This window comes from Centropristis striata, chromosome 6 (assembly GCF_030273125.1).
Source record: "Centropristis striata isolate RG_2023a ecotype Rhode Island chromosome 6, C.striata_1.0, whole genome shotgun sequence".
Taxonomy (NCBI): Eukaryota; Metazoa; Chordata; class Actinopteri; order Perciformes; family Serranidae; genus Centropristis; species Centropristis striata.
The window spans coordinates 2031130-2052881 of NC_081522.1; the positions used below are offsets into that span (position 1 = coordinate 2031130).

The following is a 21752-nucleotide window of genomic DNA, read 5'->3' on the forward strand; positions in this document are numbered from 1 at the left end:
CTATACACCAGAAGACTTTTTAGTCCCAGTCTAGTCTCAGACTGAGATCCTACAAAGACTGTGAATCTTGCAGGATCACTATTTACAAGACTACAACTAGATTCTTTTAGCATTTTTTACCTACCATGCAATGTTTGTGTGTGCAGTAGTTTGTGTTGGAAAAAAAGAAAAGAAAAGAAGACGCCACAAAATGCCCCTCACAAAGCTGAAAAGGGGTTTCTGTTTTTCTGACATGAAAAGTTGACTATTTTACAGTAAAAATAGACAAGAAGAATAGATAAGAAAGAATAAAGGAAAGGAGAATTTAGAAAAGAATTCATGATATACATTTATGTCCTATTTAATTATATTTAATTTATTTGTTTAATAAGAATAATTATACTTATCAGCTCTATCAACTTTCATTTAATTAATCACACATTAATCATCAATTATTTATTACTTATTTATGTATTTATTTATACATTTTAACCGGGTCTGCTTACTATTCTTTTTACTATGAAACAGCGCCCCCAAAATCCCGCTTGTGGCCGTAAATATATTACATCTCTATATTTGTATTTAGGCTTGAGCTTACTAACATTATTGTGATGTTACTTTTTCCTGTCGAAGTGGTTTTACTGCCGGTCTGGAACCGCTCATCTATTGGTTGGTGATTGTGTTCCGTCACTGCGACTTGCGATAATATCAAACACGTTTGATATTATCCAAACCAAAGACAAGGAACAGACTGATATGAAACAGAGCAGATTACTACCTTACAATTATCCATGGAGATGACGGGAGCGCTGTGACTCCAGTAAGACTCCTAGATTTACTAAAGACTTTCAGTTTTTAGTCTGGGACTGGGGAAATCGTTTGGTGTAAGCCCAGCATTAGACTCAAGTGTGACAAGACAGTCACAAATCTTGCAAAAGCCATTCTCCAGAGTGTCGTGATCCATTGAGAGCTTGGGCACTTTGATTTTAATTTCATCAACGTCCTTCTGAGTGTAGTGGATGCTGTCCTTAAGCTCCTGGATATTCCTATTCATAGCATCCAGTCTCTCATTAGTGGAGTCCATAATCACTTTAACAAACTTGTTAAAAGTGTCAGCTTGTCTATCAAGAATCTCCACAAAATGGGATTTCTGTTGTTCTAGTGACTGGGAAATTAGCTTTTTGACAGCATCCATATTGATCATTTCAGACTCACTCTGGGTAGTTGGATGGCAGAATGAACTATCTCTTCCAGTCGCCTCACAGTAACCTTTATCCTTCCTGCCTCCCCCACCCCGAGGCATCCTTCAGTATCCACAGGTTAGGACACCAGCTCAGTGGTGGTAGTCTGAGCCAGGGCCTGCGCCTGGCCTAGGCCTGGTGGATAGGCTGCAGATGAAGCTCAGGTTGTAGGCCGCAGCAGAAGAATCAGGCTATTAACTTCACAATTCCACTTCATAGTCACACTTTCACTGTTTTTGTGTTGCAAAAACACTATACAACTACTGGCAGTGGTGGGCCGTCAGGGCCAGCAAGGCCTTCTCTGCTGGCCTAACATAACCAGAAATCATGATCATGATTATGATAAAGGTTAATTAAATTTTAAATTTTCTTTCCCCAAATATCTAAAAGTATTCATATTCCCTTCATGTCATATTATGCTCCTTCCAGTGCTGTTGTTTTAAGTTAGAGTTTTTATCCAATCAGAATTCAGCTATCTTATGTTGCCAGGCTGTATGAAATCTGCGTTGAACGTGACATTTACACGTCCTGTGATTGGATACTTACTAGTTTGAGCCACGACAGCGCTATGCAGATCAACAGAGTCACACCCGGGTATGTAAATAATCTGGCGCATTGGCGCAGCTGTGTGGTTGTACTCAAAGCAACAGGTCACAGAAAGTCGTGATACGTCACGTTTTGACATGAAAAAGTTTTTTCACAAAGAGACTTGTTTATTGTGTCGCTGTCGCCAAAGTATGGCTGTCTTGTTAGTGTCTTTCTGATATTAAACTGCGATTTCGCAATGTATTGTACAATCTTGTTAAAGCTTGCATATTCTTTGTGGACTCATTTAATAAAACTTTTTGGAAAGATCATTTTAAAGACCCTTTTATTTTTAAATTTTGACAGTAGCAAATCAGACATGTTTTAATTGCTGATGCGGTATTGTTGATTTTTAAAATGCGCCGGATAATAGCCCATTTTGTACACAACTGAGGTGATGCAATGCCTAGTAGTGCTTCAGTGTGTTTCTAACTACTCTCCAGTCCTGGTGTTATAAATGCTGACATAATGAAAGGTATTTATTGACTAAGTTGGACATCACTGAAGGCCTAAGTGTGAAATGCACCGCCCGCCACTGACTACTGGTGAAACTTTGGTAGAGTAGAAAATGAGGATTGCACAGATTTCTGTCAGATTATTTTCTTCAGGTTCAGCAGCTCAATTATTATCCACAAATACACTTTCTATATGTCAAAGGTCCACAGAGAAACTACAGACTTCTATAAATAGCAGCGACAGACAGGCAGCACGACTCTGACAGCTAACATTTCTCATAAACACTGAATATGAATGTCAAATACACTTACTGTCGGACAAAGGTCAGCCCAAATGTTGACGCTTTCATTCTCTGGAAGTTAACGGTGGAGTAATGTCGCATTGACGGTGAGGAAGTTTAAAAACCTGAAGAGGACTTCAGGACGGAGCTCCCGTCTTCACAGGACAGAAAGCTGCACCTCCCCGCTCACATGGCTGGGACCACTCTCTCACAACTTACAGTAACAACAAAGAAACAAAAAGAGACAACTATCAATCAATCAATCAATCAATCAATCAATCAATCAATCAATCAATCAATCAATCAATCAATCAATCAATCAATCAATCACACTTTATTTGTATAGCACTTTTCATACAAGAGAAAGTGCTTCACATAAAAAGGGGGGAAAACAAATAAAATAAATAATAATAATAATAATAATAATAATAATAATAATAATAATAATAATGATAATAATAATAATAATAATAACAACAAAAACAACAACAACAACAACTAGAAAATTTCCTCTGGGGAAATTCTGAAAGGGCCACAGGGGCTACTGCTATATAACTATAGATAACTATATAAATTGTTAAAATAATTGATTATTTTCTATATTGGTAAATGATTTGATGCTTTATTTCTGCTTCTCTGTTCTCTGTCTCTGTGAGTGACCCAGGTCACTATCAAAGGTCAAACCTTGGGTGTAACATCTCTCTCTATGCATTTATATTAAACCAGGCAATATGATTTTGATACAATGATTATGTTTGTGTGTTAATGTTATAACATATATTTCATTGTCTGTTTCATATTTTTAGACTTTTAGAATCCATGTGAGACAGTGAAAATCCTTTGGCTCTGTAAGACATGATATCTTTGACATAACAAGGCAGGAGGTTTTTGTTGAATGTTCTGGAGAAGAAGCCAGGTCAGGATGGCCTTGTCCAGGGCAGCAAGATCGTATGCCCAGCTGGCATGACGTGCCGCTTTGCATTGATTAAAACTGGCGAATCAGCGATCAAGAAGGCGGGACTTCCTGGAGGAAATCGACCAGCATGTTTTGTAAACAAATGTTAGTATTTTAATGGGTTCAGGGAGAGAGACGTGGTTCAGACTTCACAAACTGAAACCCGTCTGTTTCTATCAGGGACATGAGTTTTTGAACCCAGAGAATCTCTGTATAATGCACATTTTTTGACGTATTGTAATAAAACTATGTTAAACTGAGAACTTGGACGTCTCCAGCTCATCATTCCCCATCAACGATCTGCGCAGAAAAATGGTGAGGTTTTTTCTGTTGGTGACAGATTATCAATTTTCAAGGTTTCCTCATGCAATTTTTCTAACAATATATATATATAGATATCAGATATCTCTGTTAGGCTGTGTGTGCGTGTGTGTGTGTGTGTGTGTGTGTGTGTGTGGTGTGTGTGTGTATGTGTGTGTGTGGTGTGTGGTGTGTGTGTGTGTGTGTGTGTGTGTGTGTGTGTGTGTGTGTGTGTGTGTGTGTGTGTGTGGTGTGTGTGTGTGTGTGTGTGTGTGTGTGTGTGTGGTGTGTGTGTGTGTGTGTGTGTATGTGTGTGGTGGCAAGTTTTGGCAAGTTTTGGCTTCATGTTTATGCAAACACAGATGATTTGAATGTTTGTGTGTGAGAGCAGTGTGAACATGGAAATGACTTTATTTCCTGCTTGTTAAAAGCAACCATCAGGTTTTCATATATATTCATATATGTATATATATATATATATATATATATATATATATATACATATATATATATATATATATATATATGGACAGACTGGAATTTCTGGCCTCGAACAGAAAGCACTTTTGGCAAAACCATAATACCTATCATTGATCCGACTTCACTTTGTTGGACTTCAGGAGGAATAAGCCCCGCCCTCTCCTGTCAGCATCGGTGGGACGGATGTGGAGATGGTACCCTCATACAAGTACCTGGCATCAAAGCAAAGGACGCCAACAGACTGAACAAACTGGTCAGGAAGGCGGAGTCTGTTGTTGGCTCCAAGCTTGTCACCCTGGAGGAGGTGGTGGAGGTGGTGGTGGAGGACAGGATGCTGGAGGAGGTGGTGGAGGAGGTGGTGGAGGAGGAGGTGGTGGAGGACAGGATGCTGGAGGAGGTGGTGGAGGAGGTGTTGGAGGAGGAGGTGGTGGAGGACAGGATGCTGGAGGAGGTGGTGGAGGAGGTGTTGGAGGAGGAGGTGGTGGAGGACAGGATGCTGGAGGAGGTGGTGGAGGAGGTGGTGGAGGACAGGATGCTGGAGGAGGTGGTGGAGGAGGTGCTGGAGGAGGTGCTGGAGGACAGGATGCTGGAGGAGGTGGTGGAGGAGGAGGTGGTGGAGGACAGGATGCTGGAGGAGGTGGTGGAGGAGGTGGTGGAGGACAGGATGCTGGAGGAGGTGGTGGAGGAGGTGATGGAGGACAGGATGCTGGAGGAGGTGGTGGAGGAGGTGGTGGAGGACAGGATGCTGGAGGAGGAGGTGGTGGAGGAGGTGGTGGAGGACAGGATGCTGGAGGAGGTGGTGGCAGTCATGGACAATCCCTCTCACCCCTCCACAAAACACTGGACAAGCTAAAGAGCAGCTTCAGCCACAGACTCATTCAACCTGCTGCTCCAAGGAACGATACAGGAAGTCCTTCCTTCCTTCTGCAATAAAAGACTCTATAACTCATCTACCTCTGCCAGAACCAACATTACTGAGATGCGACACTTTGCTATGTTATTAATATTATTACTATTATTATTATTATATATACTGTAGCTGCCATTATTATTATTATTATTATTATTATTATTACTATTATTACTATATACTGTAATATACTACTATTATTATTATACCGGCCTTACCAGCCTTATTTATTATTATTATTATTATTATTATTACGATTATTATTATATATTATATATCATATTATTTTACTTATAATTACTTTATTTATATTTTTCATTTTATTTCTATATTGTTTATTATCTATTATTACATATTATATTATATATAATATATACTGTACTATTATTATTATTATTATATACCGTCTAGTCACTATAGCATTGTTGCATCATATCACCAGTATAATTACCTTCATCTTGCTAACCATCCTACCAACTGATCTGCTTTTTTTTAACTCGTAAGTGTCCTTGTTCTATTCTGTGTTTTTTTCTATTGTTGTTTTTATTTATGCTACCTCAGTATTTTATTCTATTGTATTTTATTGTACTTGAATACCGGACTGCTGTGACAACCGAATTTCCCTTCGGGGATGAATAAAGCTATCTATCTATCTATCTATCTATCTATCTATCTATCTATCTATCTATCTATCTATCTATCTATCTATCTATCTATCTATCTATCTATCTATCTATCTATCTATCTATCTATCTATCTATCTATCTATCTATCTATCTATCTATCTATCTATCTATCTATCTATCTATCTATCTATCTATCTATCTATCTATCTATCTATCTATCTATCTATCTATCTATCTATCTATCTAAATGACCAAAAAAAAAGGAAACAAAATGACCAAAAAAAAAGGAAACAAAATGACCAAAAAAAAAGGAAACAAAATGACCAAAAAAATACACAAAATGATAAAAAAAAAACACACAAAATGACAAAAAAAAACACACACAAAATGACAAAAAAGACTAAAACACATTAACACATGAACACTTTAACACAGTGGAGACAGAGCTGACTTCCAAAATGATTTGGCGACCCCCAGAAATCATCTCGCGACCCCAAATGGGGTCCCGACCCCAAGATTGAGAATAGCTGCACTAGAGAAATGTACAAACACAAATCCTTATCAACCTTGACCAGACATGAGGCTGCCATGCAAAACAGCAGGTGCTTTCACCACTGACACTCGTGCTGTTTGTTGATAGATAGTGATTCTATATTCAAATTCCTTTGGTATCTGTCGTTCCAGGGACACGACTATTAGATCTACACTTTCATTACAGTTCATAGCTCATCATCTGGATTCCACCCCATTTCATACTTGGACTATATTTTCTTTATTTTCTTTCATATCTGTGTGCGTCCTTAAGAGGTGAGTGCAGTGTTTCTGCAGTTTGTTTCTGTGTGTTTTGTCACCCTGTTTTAATTCATATACTTATTCCCATGTCATGTGTATGTATATTGTTCAGTTTATTTTCATGTTCATAGTCAATATATTCATAGTTTCAACATGGTCTCACAGAAATCCGTGGAATAGCCACGGAATCGCTCAAATTTCCGTGAAACTGACACGGATTTCGCTACAATGCAAGTTAATGACAGTCATATCCCGTGGCTATTCCAACATACAAAGTGATTATGTACATTCACTGAGCGAATATTTAGAAAATAAAACATATATTTCTCGCTAGAAATGTGATCAAAATCCATTTTTATGCAGAAACTAAGTCAAAATATTGATTTTTCACTAAAAATGAGAGAACTGTCCGCCATGTTTTTTCTTCTGACCGCCGGGACCTTGAAAGTCACGTGACTTGGAACAAACCAATAGCCACGGGATATGACTGTCATTAACTTGCATTGTAGCGAAATCCGTGTCAGTTTCACGGAAATTTGAGTGATTCCGTGGCTATTCCACGGATTTTGAGTTAAGCGAAATCCGTGGCTATTTCACGGATTTCTGTGAGACCAGGTTCCATAGTTTATGTCGGACTTTTCCTCCTCGTTAAATTGGACCGCGAGCGCTCAGGCGTCAGTTAGGGACCGTCGCGTAATTACTTGTTCAGTGTGTGTATAATAGGCCTATGCAGTGCCGCTTTTCAGTTCAAATACGTAAAATATTGACGGTCCCTTATTAATTTCATGCTCCTCCTTATAACCATTCATTGTAGTTTAGTTCTGTCATCATATGTAATTTCAAACTCATTTATATCATATCATATTGTTTATTCATTACTGTTTCAGATGTTTAAACTTTTATATTTGTTTACATATTTATTTTCTCTTTTCAGTTACCACACATATCAATATCTGTTGATGCACATATCTCATTCTAAAATAAATGGATCAGAAAAGAGTGATTAAACGAGTGTGAGAGTGTTATTGGAGCGGCCAGATTACCAGCCTCATACATCTCTTCTAACAGGACAAACTGTGGAGGTGTACAGCCACTAGTAATCATTAATATTCATCATTTCAATTGACAAGGGTTTAAAGCAGGTGTCTCAAACTCAAATTACCTGGGGGCCGCTGGAGGCAGTATCAAAATGACCAAAAAGACACAAAATTACTAAAAAAGACACAAAATGACCAAAAAAGACAAAAAAATGACCAAAAAAGACACAAAATTACTAAAAAAAAAGACACAAAATTACTAAAAAAAAGACACAAAATGTCAATAAAAAACTAAATTACTTAAAAAAAGACACAAAATGACCAAAAAAAGACACAAAATTACAAAAAAAGACACAAAATGGCAAAAAAGACACAAAATGACCAAAAAAAAAGACAAAATTACAAAAAAAGACACAAAATGGCAAAAAAAGACACAAAATGACTGAAAAAACACTAAATTACTTAAAAAATGACCCAAAAAATACACAGAATTACTAAAAAATGACACAAAGTTATTAGAAAATAACATGAAAAGACATAAAATTACAAAAAAAGAAGACACAAATGACCAAAAAAGACACAAAATTACCAAAGGGAGACATAAAATTACATTACATAACATTTCATATCAAGGTGAGGGCCACAAAATATCGTCACTAGGGCCGCAATTGGCCCGCGGGCCGCGAGTTTGAGACCCCTGGTTTAAAGTTTGGTGATTAGTATCCAACACCTCTTTTATAGCATCTTTTCTGGTGCAAATATACACATGTCTTAATTCACATCAGCCGTAATGCTCACTGCATTGTGGACAGTTTATCAAAGTGCCGGTTGCCTTTAACTCATCCTCAATTATGAATAATGACATGAATATTGAACAAATGCACTGCAATTCTTTATCCTTTCTAAAAACTGAAACTATATATCTGTTTATTTTTCAGAAGGAAAAATGGAGCAGAGTGCCACAGACAGACCAGATATCACTGGTTTTGTTTTTCACAAGTTTGTTGACAATAAGAAAAATAAAGAATATCACCAGACTTATTCTTAAATGAGTTTTCCAGTAAGGGGTTGAGTCATATTGTCTGAAAGTTAAAAAAAAAAAAAAAAAAAAACGCTCTCTCTGTCTCTCTCAGTGAGAGTGTGAGTGTGACTTTTAGGTAATTCACTATGTAACCTCTCTCTGTGCATTTATAGATTAATCATGCAAGATGCTATGATACAAGGATCATGTGCCAATATTGTTTTAAAACTGTGATCACTCTAAATACATTTAAAGTAAATACATTACTCCATCTACACTCAAAAAAAATAACTTGTTCCTAGAACGAAATAAAATTATGGAAATAATTTCCACCTAAATAAAATGCTTAAATTTAGCCAGAAACAGTTTTGTTGAGTGAACAAAATGTAAAAATATCGGGTCAACATGATGTATTTGCGTTACTGTTAATTAATTACCATAATTTTCTTGGGCCATTTAAACATGTATGACATTATTAAGAGTTACTTTATTTAATAGGGTAGTTACAACTACTTTTTAAAATAGTGAAGTACATGAATTAATTGTGCTGAACCAACAAAACACAGTTAGGTTGAAGTGGTTTAGCCTAAAAGATTACCTTTATCATATGAAAATGAACATAATAGTAATTATACAGGAAATAAATCATTTTAAAACAGAGTATTATATTCAGCAATTTAATTAGGTTGTTTTAACAAAAAGTATTCTAGTAAATTTTAAAGTGTTGCATTTTATGCTAAAACTACATGTTTTAAAACTGTTCAACCACAAAACATCATTTTATTTAGTAGAAGCTACATGTTAGACTGAGGAGAAGGTTACAGACACCCAGTTTGCTTTTTTTGAGTGTACTTAAACGTCCTCTGTCCTACTTAGAGTAAGATTCTATTATCACAAAAAGATATATTTTATGTTTTATATTTTATTGTTTGTTGCAAAATCTGTGTCTCTAATAATATCTCTGCAGGTCCTATCAAGGCAGGAGTTTGTGTTTTGAAAGTTTTGTTATCAGGTCAGGTCACAGACATGATGTGCTGAGCAGAAAGAGAACTGTCTTCTCTGCTTGGTGACATGATGTGTCCACATATGCAATAAACTGACAAATCAGCAGATTGAAAGGAGGCGACTTCTGGAGAGATCAACCTACATTCTTAGAGAACTTGTATCAGGCTATAAAATGGGTTCAGGGACATTAGACTGGTCCAGCCTCCATGAACTAACCAGCCTAATGTGATGTCAGGGACGTGTAGATTGAACCTAGAGACTCTGTAACTGCACATGTCTTGACATATTGTAATAAAGTGAGTTAAAGTTAAAGTGAGAACTCGGACGTCTCCTGCTCATCATTCCCCATCAAACGATCGGCTCGGAGAAATAGGTGAGGATTTTGTGTTGGAGTCAGATCATTTAATTTGAAAAGTTTCCTCAATGCATTTCTCAACAGAAGCTAGCAGGTGGAGAGAGATATGAGGCCACTCCACTATTTGGCGTTCACTTTCTTGTGTGTGGGGAGCCTGCTGATCACTGTCACCTTGCACATGTTCGGCTACATGTAAGTGTCGAACTATTATTCCCAAACACCTACACCGTAAAAAAAAAACAACTGTTGTTTTTACGGTAAAAAACTGGCAGCTGTGGTTGCCAGAACTTTACCGTAATAAATACGGTGCAACTTTTTCCAATATTACGGTAAAAGGATATTAGCACTGTTGATTTCACATTAAAGATTGCCATTTTATTGCACATTTTACCATAAAAAATAAAGAGTTTTTCCATCAAAAGAAATGCTGTTTTGCAATATGATTGACAAGAAAATCTTTATAAATGCTTCATAAATTAAAGATATTATCATTAAATATTACAGTATATTTCTGTTAGAGATATGGTGTTTAGTTAATTTAACAGTGACAAAAAGTATTTATACAAATAATAAATGCAAAAATTATGGCTTGTATATATATTACAGTATATTTTTGCTACAATCACGGTGCCAGTGTATTTTACAGTGAAGTAATGTATTTTAAAAAACTGTAAAAAAAATACTGTTTTGGCTTATAATATACATTGACGATGTTTCATTGTTACTTAAACTGAATTAACTCATTTATCATTTTACGGTCTTTTACTGTCATGGTTTAGCAGTTTTTCACTGTAATATCTACAGACATTTTTTACGGTGTATAGAGCAGTCAGGAAGGTTTTTGTATTTTGTGTGTTGGAAATGTTTTAGTAGGGGTAAAAGATAAAGAGACGTTGTCTTAAAGTTTGAAAAGACATTAAGACAAGGGCGGTAGAAGATGATTTAACAGTTGATGTTTGGAAGATTTTTGTCACTTTTTACTGTGCGCTGCTGGAGGAGGGTGTGGGAGACTAATAATAACTACAATTACGGGTACCCAACGATCCACTATGTTTTCCACAACTTCCCAAAATAGGTACTTAACTCAGTTATAGGTAGTACACAGTTGCATGCCCCACATAACTAGAAGTTTTAAGAGAGAATTACCTCAGTCCAAACACACTCCGCACGTCTTTTGATGAGAGAAAGGATGACGAGGGTGCAGCTCAGTTCACAGTTGATCTCTACTTTACTGATTACAATGAGTCAGAAATGTGCAACAGAGGCTCCGGGTTCTGAATTCACCTATGGCTAAGCCCCGCCCCCTCCACTCACTTGGACAAACTGTCAACATTCGGTGACGGGCGCTATGGCAGCTGTGACAGTCAGAGAAATTTCACAGGAGGCAATTAATCACTTTTGGAGACAGAAAAATTAAATATCATCTGGAAGTCACCAAAAGGGCCTTCATTAACAGGTTAGAGGTTTTCACTCGTCTTTTCACCCCACTGACACCGCTCATTCTGCTGCTTGTTGTAAACAAACAGAGATCGCTAAGTGAACACCTCCTGCAGCAGCAGCACATACACACTGTACTGCTGCAGAGCAAACTGTTAGCCTGTTAGCACATACACACTGTACTGCTACAGAGCAAACTGTTAGCCTGTTAGCACATACACACTGTACTGCTACAGAGCTAACTGTAGCTAACTGCCGCTAACAAGGTCGGCCGGCTCGTTAACAAGAGGCTCTTGTTAATGAGCCGGCCGACCTCGTTAGCGCTTGTTGAGACGGAGTCGCTGGATTTGATATTGATAGATATTGATTTCTTACGGCACACTTGTGTGCCGCGGAACAGCGGTTGGGCATCACTGCCATAGGGAACTGGGTTACTGCTCCCATATTATTGGGCTATACCTTGTGTCATAGTTGCATGTACCCCATGCACACCGTTTGACCATTTTAAACTTAAAATCTCAACAAAAAACACATAAAAACGATTGAAAACGGACTAACTCCAATGCATTTCAATGGATGTGGAAGCAGAGAATGTCCGAGTGTATTGAGTTAGCTATGCGCACTGTGATTGGCTCATCGCATTTGGGGGTGTGGCTTAGCCATAGGTGAATTAGCTTGTATGGAGTATGGAGAGCTGTCAGGCAGTCTGAACAGGGTTAGGGTTACCCAAAACCCAAAACTAAAAAACTAACCCAAAACTTTCATTTGAAAAACATCACTTCAATAGGAAACAACCAACATGTTTTTGTCTTGAACCACACTGCAAAAAAGCCATCTTGTATTTTTTGGCCTAAAACAGTGATTTAAGTTGGTAAAACTTGGAAATATAAATTATTGACATTCAGGGCAAAAATGTAAGTTAGCACAACAAAGGAAGCCAGTTGTATGCTAAAAGTTCTGCTAACTCTTATTCCTTTGTTGTGAAATGCGGGAAAGCAGAGAAATTTGGTCATTAGCGAAAGCTAGCGGCTAACTGATGCTAGCGGCTAACTGATGCTAGCAGCGCTGCTTGTTATAGCTACAAGAGTAGCCGTTAGCGTATCAAAGCTAACTCAAAATTGTGGTCGCAACATTAGCTGACACTTCATAGCGGCGTTACAATCGTGCCAATTCAGCACATTGCAGAAGTTAGCAGAAGTAAGGATTAAAAGTTATTACAATGTAAAATTATAAGTTAGTTCAACTTACAGTTGAGTTGACAAAAATCTGAATTCAGAGTTGAGTAAGCTCAAAAACCAAACTTAAAATATTTAGTTTAATTGTCCAACTTAAAATTCTATCGAAGTTTGTTGCCTTGAAATTTTGAGTTCACCCAACTTTTCTTTTTTTGCAGTGCACATAGTTGATTGCATAAAAAGATATAGCGGTTAGATGCTGATATAATTAACAATAGCTTTGTGTAAATCATCTGCATAGAAACAAACAATACAGCATGTTAAGAACAGGAATTTATTCTAAATTAATGTATACAATAAAACCTAACGTGACCTCTGATGCAATTCATGTAGGTGCAGGTGTTACAGGGGAGGAGTTGATTAACTGGTCTGTTACCATAAAAAATACATTCATACCGGTTTAATTACACTATAGAGAAGGAAGTACTTCCTCCTTTCTAAACGCTTCAACATTTTGAGGTAGGTTCAATTATCTCTGGCATGGGAAGGTTACTAACCTGTCCTGTTTGTCTCTGGTTCCCTACACAGCGTTAACAAACCTTACAGAATGCCTCGTCACAAGAAAAGCCCTTCTGAGCTCTGCAAAGGCTGCAAGTAAGAGCAAACACTCTTTTACTCAACTGCCTGGATTTTTTTTGCCTTCATCGGATCAAATCAAGCAGAATGACAGAGGTTATACACCTGACTGTGTATTTGAATGTATGTGTGTCACAGGGAGGTCATTGACGAAGTAAAAGAGCGTTACTCTCAAAACTGGAAGAAGCAGGAGGACAATTACACCAAGTTCAGGTGGTTATTTTATTTGGAATTTTGTGAACAGACAAGAAAACAAAAAATTAGCCACATGGGCAAATAATTGTCCCTGTATGCACAGAAATGTTGGATCTCCATGCAGGCAGGAATCTGTTCTGTCAATGTGATTTAAAAGAAAGTTCAAATATACTGCATATGAAGCCGCACATAAGAAGAGTATTCAAAAAGAAATCACAAACTCCTGCCTTGGTGTGATTTGCAGAGATATTATTGGAGACACAGATTTTGCAATGTCTACATAAAATATAAAACATAAAATATACACTACCGGTCAAAAGTTTTAGAACACCCCAATTTTTCCAAATTTTTTATTGAAATTCAAGCAGTTCAAGTCAAATGAACAGCTTGAAAGGGTCCAAAGGTAAGTGGTGAACTGCCAGAGGTAAATAAAAAAAGGTAAGCTTAACCAAAACTGGAAAATAATGTACATTTCAGAATTATACAAGTAGGCCTTTTTCAGGGAACAAGAAATGGGTTAACAACTTAACTCTATGGAGTCTTGGGCTATTTTGTCCATTTTTGAATTCTTTTCATGTCTTTGTAAGTCATTTTGTGTCTTTTTGTGTCTTTTTTTGTCATTTTGTGTCTTTAGGTGTCTTTTTTGTCATTTGGTGTCTTTTTTTGGTCATTTTGTGTCTTTTTTTAGTCCTTTAGTTCAACATAAAATGTGATTTTGAATCTTTTTTTTACTTTCAAAACACTATCATGCTCAATAAAGAATTTTAAATGTTGCAAATGTGCATTAATTTCAGAGTACACTGAGACATTAAACTGCATCATTTTCAATTAAATTCTGGAAAAGTTGGTGTGTTCTAAAACTTTTGACCAGTAGTGTATATTTTTGTGATTATAGAATATTTCTCTAAGTAGGGCAGAGAAAGTTTAAGCAGATGTAATAAATGTATTTAGTTTGGATGTATTTAGAGTAATCACAGTTTTAAAACAATATTAGCACATGATCATTGTATCATAGCATCTTGCATGATTAATCTATAAATGCACACAGAGAGGTTACATACACAGTTAGTGAATTATGCATGCATAGATAGTGACCTCGTCAATCAGATAGTGACCCCAAACAACAGAGACATAATCACAGATTATTCTAACACCACATGGTCTAAATATAACACATCTAAAGGTCATGTTAGTTATGGGAAAACAGAGGGTCTGTCTTCACTTACCTGGGGGTAGTTATGGATTTGAAATACTTAATTAAAACAAGACACTTGAAGTTAGCGTAAACACTTCTGACAGTATGTTGTTGTCCTTGTGGTTCCTCAGATCTGAGCTGAGCAGCAAGTGTAATGGTTTAGAGAAGGCCATCATTACCCAGGCCAACACTCCAGTGGGATCCAAGATTGTGTACGACGGAGAAAAGACGAGGAGCCTCAAGGTGACCCCGGGGATTTTCAGCAATTTTCCGAAGGTCTGTTGTGTCTCATTCATTGATATTTCCATCATTAACATCTGTCACTTCTTTGGTATCATGATTGTTCCTCAGATGTTTGACCACAGACACTATTTTGCCACAAGTCATACAGGTTGTGTTTCTTCAATCCAATATAATGTGACTTCAATAGAGAGATCTACACTGCAAAAAAGCCAACTTGTATTTTTCAGCCTAAAACAGTGATTTAACTTGGTAAAACTTGGAAATATAAATTATTGACATTTAGGGCAATAATGTAAGTTAGCACAACAAAGGAAGCCAGTTGTCTGCTCAAAAACAAGTTGGTGAGTTGTTGTTACTTATATCTTTAAGTTGGGGTTCACAACAAGGGACAATAGTTCTGATAACTCTTATTGCGGGAAAGTTCGGTCATTAGCGAAAGCTAGCGGCTAACTGATGCTAGCGGCTAACTGATGCTAGCGGGGCTGCTTGTTACAGCTACAAGAGTAGCCATTAGCGTATCAATGTAACTCAAAATTGTGGTTACAACATTAGCTGACATTTCATAGCGGCGTTACAATCGTGCCAATTCAGCACATTGCAGAAGTTAGCAGAAGTAAGGATTAAAAGTTATTACAATGTAAAATTATAAGTTAGTACAACTTACAGTTGAGTTGACAAAAATCTGAATTCAGAGTTGAGCAAACTCAAAAACAAAACTTAAAATATTTAGTTTAATTGTCCAACTTAAAATTTTATAGAAGTTTTTTGCCTTGAAATTTTAAGTTCACCCAACTTTTCTTTTTTTGCAGTGTACTTTTAATGACATAATTATTTACATTTGTAAAAGCAGAATGGTAAGACTCTGACAACTCATAAAGGTGAGGTAAGGTACACTATGGCGGTGCACCAACCGGTACACAAACAGAGCACATTAGTTACTGGTATTCAACAGACCAAAATGAGCAGGAAGCATTGACTTCTTAAATGCATTGGTCAGGAAATCAAATCAAATCAAAATTACTTTATTCATATTCTAACAATCCCTCCTCACCTGTTACTGTTTTTGACCCATACCAATAAAAGAGATTATGAAAACAGATGAAATAAAGAAATTTTAAAAAAATCTCATAAAGATGATGTCAATTTGAAACTTCTGAGCTTTTGATAAAAGCACATGTGCTGATGATCCTTTGCCAAATCAGCATCAGTATAAGGTTAACTTTATTAAGCTTGTTAAATAATAACAGCAGGGAGATTATGAAGAGGCTCCCTTTTAAAGTCAATGAATAACTGATAAATGAATAAATGACTAATGATTTAATGTGGGTTACAACTACCAATTTGGCGAAAGAATAATCACGTAACCACATGCACCGGATTTGGATATGAGATTATATAAAGATATTATACATTTCTCTTTCCTAATAAGGCTCTTTAAGAAAGCATATTATCATAAATGTTTCTGTTGCTGTTGGTTCAAGGAGCATCCACTCCCAAATAAAACATGGGACATGTGTGCTGTTGTTGGGAACGGAGGGATCCTGACTGACAGCGGCTGTGGAAAGATGATCGATTCAGCTCAGTTTGTTATCAGGTGAGAAAGTTGTCCAATGTAGTGACAGGCTGTCGCAATTCCATATAACATCCTCTTCTCTCTTCTTTTCTCTTCTCTTTGTTCAGGTGCAACCTTCCTCCTCTGGAAGACGATTATGGGAAAGATGTGGGCACCAGGACTGACCTGGTGACAGCAAACCCAAGCATCCTCACAAATAAGTGAGCGGGATCACAAATCTCACTGAGGCCCCGTTTACACGAGGACGCTCGCGGGTAAAAACGACAAAATATTTTATCTGAAGTGCCTTTCGTTTAGACGGTGACGGCGTTTTTGGGGCTTAAAAATGCAAAAATCTGAAACCACCCTCCAAAGTGTAAAAGTGTAATCCGCTCCTCCGTAGCGTGTCGTCTACACTGACAAGACACAAAACTCTGATCTGATCTGCTCACGTCACGTATGTGTTTACGTCACATACATGCTCCAGTACAGGAAATAAACAAACGTGGGATTATTTCCATGGTGGGACCTTCAAGCTACTCTGGCAGCTCTAATAAACTTACAGGAGTCTTTCCACCAAATGTCCAGGATATGTACAGATAGTATTAGTGAACAGAGAAGGATCTGGAATTACCTCCATCACATTCTGGATGCAGCGATTGGTGGGAGGAGCCAGACGGCTGTGAACGAGACCTGGGAGATCTAGTGATGGAGGAGAACTTTGTGGAAGGAGTAGCTGATGAAAATGTGAGGCGTGAAAACTTCTGCATGCCCAAAGATGCTCTTATGGCTTTAAGTGATGCCGCCTGGCTGCATACAATCCAATTTCACAGACTTTTGCGTCACCGTATGCAGCAGATTTCCTCCTGAAAACGCTCGTCTAAACGAGGAATAAAAAGTGAAGACGCGACGCCACTTTTGCGTCTTCTGTTCAGACCGTCCTCGTGTAAACGGAGCCTTAATGCAACCACTTTGTGCTTTGAAACTTACTTTGTGGTCAGATCAGCCTAAATCTTAAAATTTTCTTTAGTTTTGTCACTTCACATCTGCTGTTTATTTTCAGGTACGGGGCTCTACAGGGGCATCGGCGTCCATTTGTGGAGAAGCTGAGAATCTATGGCGACTCCCTGCTTCTCCTTCCCGCCTTCTCATATGGCCATGTCACCTCAGTGTGCCAGCGGGCTGTCTACAGTATTGAGGACTTTGAAAGCCCCATCCGACCTGTTTTCTTAAACCCTGACTACCTCCAGAAACTGTCCGTCTTCTGGCGCTCCAAAGGAGTAAAAGCATTGAGGCTCAGCACCGGCATCATGATGACTAGCCTGGCACTGGAACTCTGTGCTAACGTGCATCTGTACGGGTTCTGGCCCTTCAGTAATCACCCACAAGGACTCTATGCCCTGACTAACCACTACTACGATGATGTCACATTTAAGGCAGGAGTCCATACCATGTCAGAAGAGTTTAACCTCTTGTTGCAGCTGCACAGTCAGGGGGTGCTCAGGCTTCACCTGGAAGATTGTCAGTCTTTCATATACTTTTGAATGGACAGATTTATCTTGGTTGATGACACTGATTAAATGTGTCCAAGCAACGTGATGCAAAGAAACATAATTAATGATTATACAGTACAGGCCAAAAGTTTGGACACACCTTCTCATCCAATGCGTTTCCTTTATTTTCATGACTATTTACATTGCAAATTCATCAAAACTATGAATGAACACATGTGGAATTATGTACTTAACAAAAAAGTGTGAAATAACTGAAAACATGTCTTATATTCTAGTAAGCAAAGGGTGGTTACTTTGAGGAATCTAAAATACAAGACATGTTTTCAGTTATTTCACACTTTTTTTGTTAAGTACATAATTCCATATGTGTTCATTCATAGTTTTGATGCCTTCAGTGAGAATCTACAATGTAAATAGTCATGAAAATAAAGAAAAACACATTGAATGAGAAGGTGTGTGTCAAAACTTTTGGCCTGTACTGTATATAGTCAATATATGACTATATTTTCGAGGTCCCATGTCAGTTGAAAAATGACATCGCAAAATCTAGTATTGATCATACACCAATACTGATACTTTTAACTTAGAAAAGGAATATAGGAATACTAATGTTCTGTTAGAATAATTTGATTATTCTACGTTGTTTAAAATGAAATGATTACTGTATCTCTCTTTTTGTATTTGTTGTCTGTCTCCACAGTCATCAAAGGTCACTATGCATGTGTAATTCACTAAACCTTGGTAATATCTATCTCTATGCATTTATATATTTATCAGGCAATATGATTTTGATACAATGATTATATTTGTGTGTTAATGTTGATTTAGAAACTGTGATTACTTTAATTACATATATTCCATTTTTTTTTTAGTAATTTTGTGTTTTTTTGGTGTCTTTTTTTGTCATTTTGTGTCTTTTTTTAGTCCTTTAGTCCAACATAAAATGTGATTTTGAATCTTTTTTTTTACTTTCAAAACACTATCATGCTCAATAAATAATTTTAAAAGTTGCAAATGTGCATTAATTTCAGAGTACACTGAGACATTAAACTGCATCATTTTCGATTAAATTCTGGAAAAGTTGGTGTGTTCTAAAACTTTTGATCAGTAGTGTATGGTAGTATTACTTAGTTGGCAGCTTGTTCCATTTATTATTCTTGTATATTTTAGTTTATGTTACATTTGATTTGATCTATTTACTAGTTCGGAATCACTATCCTGTTAAATTTGTATTTTTCTCTCTTGGGTGAGCAACTCCAATGACACAAATTTACATGAAGGGATAAATAAAGTACTTCTGATTCTGATTCTGATTCTGATTGCCAAGAGTTGCATGTCGGGCAATTTGTGTTATTAGCACAATTACCAAATATTCTGGTAAAATAAAGATGAAATAATATGCTATTAAAAGGGAAGCAAAGGGATCCCATTCTTTTTTTTTAAAATGGTGTACTTTGCGTATCTAATATTAATTTTTCTGTGCAATCTAAGACACCATAACTGTTAAACAAATACACCTCAACTCACCATTTGAATGCCAATACTTTTTAAATTGTCTTTCATAACGCCTTTCTTGCTCTTAATCTAAAAAAGTGGTTGTGTAGCCGAAATTCAACAAAACTGCAGCCTTTTCACTTTTTCAGCTGACATTACGTGTGTGTATGTGTGTGTGTGTGTGTGTGTGTGTGTGTGTGCTATTATCAGATCTCTGTACCAGAGAAACGCTCATTTGAGCCGTGCACTGTAAAAAAAAGATAAACAATAGCTACTCAATAAAATTGAGGCAACATATTGCACGCAATATTATTAATTAAATCTAACTACGTTACAAGTTGAGTTAATAACTTAACAGGAAGTGCCTGTCAATTAAAAACAGACTAATTCTATTGTGTTGGATTCATTCAAAATTCTCCTGATTTAGAATTACATACACATAAAGATTATATTTAATGTGATCAAAATAAGTAGATTCTATCTCAAACATGTTTATATTAAAGTTACTTTAACAACTGCCTCAAAATCAAGGACGCATTTATATTTAATACAGTTTATCAAATATATTAAGTAAAATGAAATGACTACAGGATAATTTATTACAGTGCGTTGACAAACGCTAATTTAGGCACACACACACACACACACACACACACACACACACACACACGCACACTTCAATTCAATTCAATTGGCTTTATTGGCATGACGTAACAATGTATATATTGCCAAAGCAAGCATCCGAAAAAAAGATAACAAGATAAGGAAAGCAATATTTTCAATAAATTATTATAATTCTGTTATTCATTTTAAAAGAAAAGAAAAACTAATAACTAAAAGAAAGCAATATTTACAATCATTGAATTACAATCAACATATCATTTATACAATCACACACACACACACACACACAGAATGGAATGGAATGTGACCGTAGTGAATGGAATGGAACACATTAGACTGTTGAGGTGTCACTTCCTCCATAAATAGAGCTCCCTGTACAGATTCTCCTCAGTATGGCCCACACTCCCACAGAGGACACCTGGACAGCTCTGAAGCTGGAGACGGGCCGCGGCAAACCACTTGACTGTGGTCAGGTTTCTTTGGGGGCCCCCGTGATGTGGAGGTGCATCATCTGGCTGACTGGCTGATGAACTTCAAGCTCTTCTGACGTCGTCATGTGTTACATATTTAACTTATAAATATGTAACACACCCAGTAAGTACTGGTGACTTAAGTCCAGATGTCTAGGTTCAGTGGTGGAAGATGTGAATGCTTCCTCCACCACTGGTAGCTTAGAGCCAGGCTAAATCTATCTTTAAAGGAACATGGTCTCACAGAAATCCGTGAAATAGCCACGGAATCGCTCAAATTTCCGTGAAACTGACACGGATTTATTATTAGTCATATCCCGTGGCTATTGGTTTGTTCCAAGTCACGTGACTTTCAAGGTCCCAGCGGTCAGAATAAAAAACATGGCGGACAGTTCTCTCATTTTTAGTGAAAAATCAATATTTTGACTTAGTTTCTGCATAAAAATGGATTTTGATCACATTTTTAGCGAGAAATATATGTTTTATTTTCTAAATCTTCACTCAGTGAATGTACATAATCACTTTGTATGTTGGAATAGCCACGGGATATGACTGTCATTAACTTGCATTGTAGTGAAATCAGTGTCAGTTTCACAGAAATTTGAGTGATTCCGTGGCTATTCCACGGATTTTGAGTTAAGCGAAATCTGTGGCTATTTCACAGATTTCTGTGAGACCAGGTTGCTTTAAAGCGTCCTGCTAGCTTTAACTTCTGGCTACTAAGTTAGCTTTAACCTGCCTAGACACCTGCAGGTCACCAAGTTGACTGGGAGACGTCTGAAACAGTGAGATTCTTCAGCCTTTTCCAGCCGGTGTTGACCTTCCATGTCAGTTGCTCTGTGGTCAGTGAGCTTCTAGGGGGCGGCCTGCAGCAGTGAGATCTGCACTTCTGGGAGAGCTAGAAAATTCTCCCCGGTAGTAACCCTGGCCTATCGGAGCCTCTGCTGGCGGGCGTTTTGGACTGAGGGGAAGACTCAGTCCCGCATTGAAGTTCTGCACAGTGACAGGCAGGGCCGGTTCTAGCCCATTTGCTGCCCTAGGCGATATTGAGATTTTGCGCCCCCCAAACCACATCCATTCCATGTATTCATTCTGATATAGGTACACTATATTTGATACATGAACTACAAGCAAGGTAATGGTCTCAGAACATTTTTATTTTTAGAAACTTTGGAACTTCACCAACAACAACTGA

General features: G+C 37.3%; 1 protein-coding gene across 1 annotated transcript; it reads left to right on the forward strand.

Annotated features, from left to right (window-relative positions):
• The first annotated feature begins 10128 nt into the window (after positions 1-10128).
• Positions 10129-20614, forward strand: LOC131972978 (alpha-2,8-sialyltransferase 8F-like). The gene is made up of 10 exons (XM_059334812.1): positions 10129-10188; positions 12134-12149; positions 13216-13288; positions 13409-13483; positions 14792-14936; positions 16385-16497; positions 16584-16676; positions 17519-17976; positions 18670-18678; positions 20454-20614. The coding sequence occupies exons 1-10, from the start codon at positions 10129-10131 to the stop codon at positions 20612-20614; spliced, it is 1203 nt and encodes a 400-aa protein (XP_059190795.1).
• The last annotated feature ends 1138 nt before the right edge of the window (positions 20615-21752 follow it).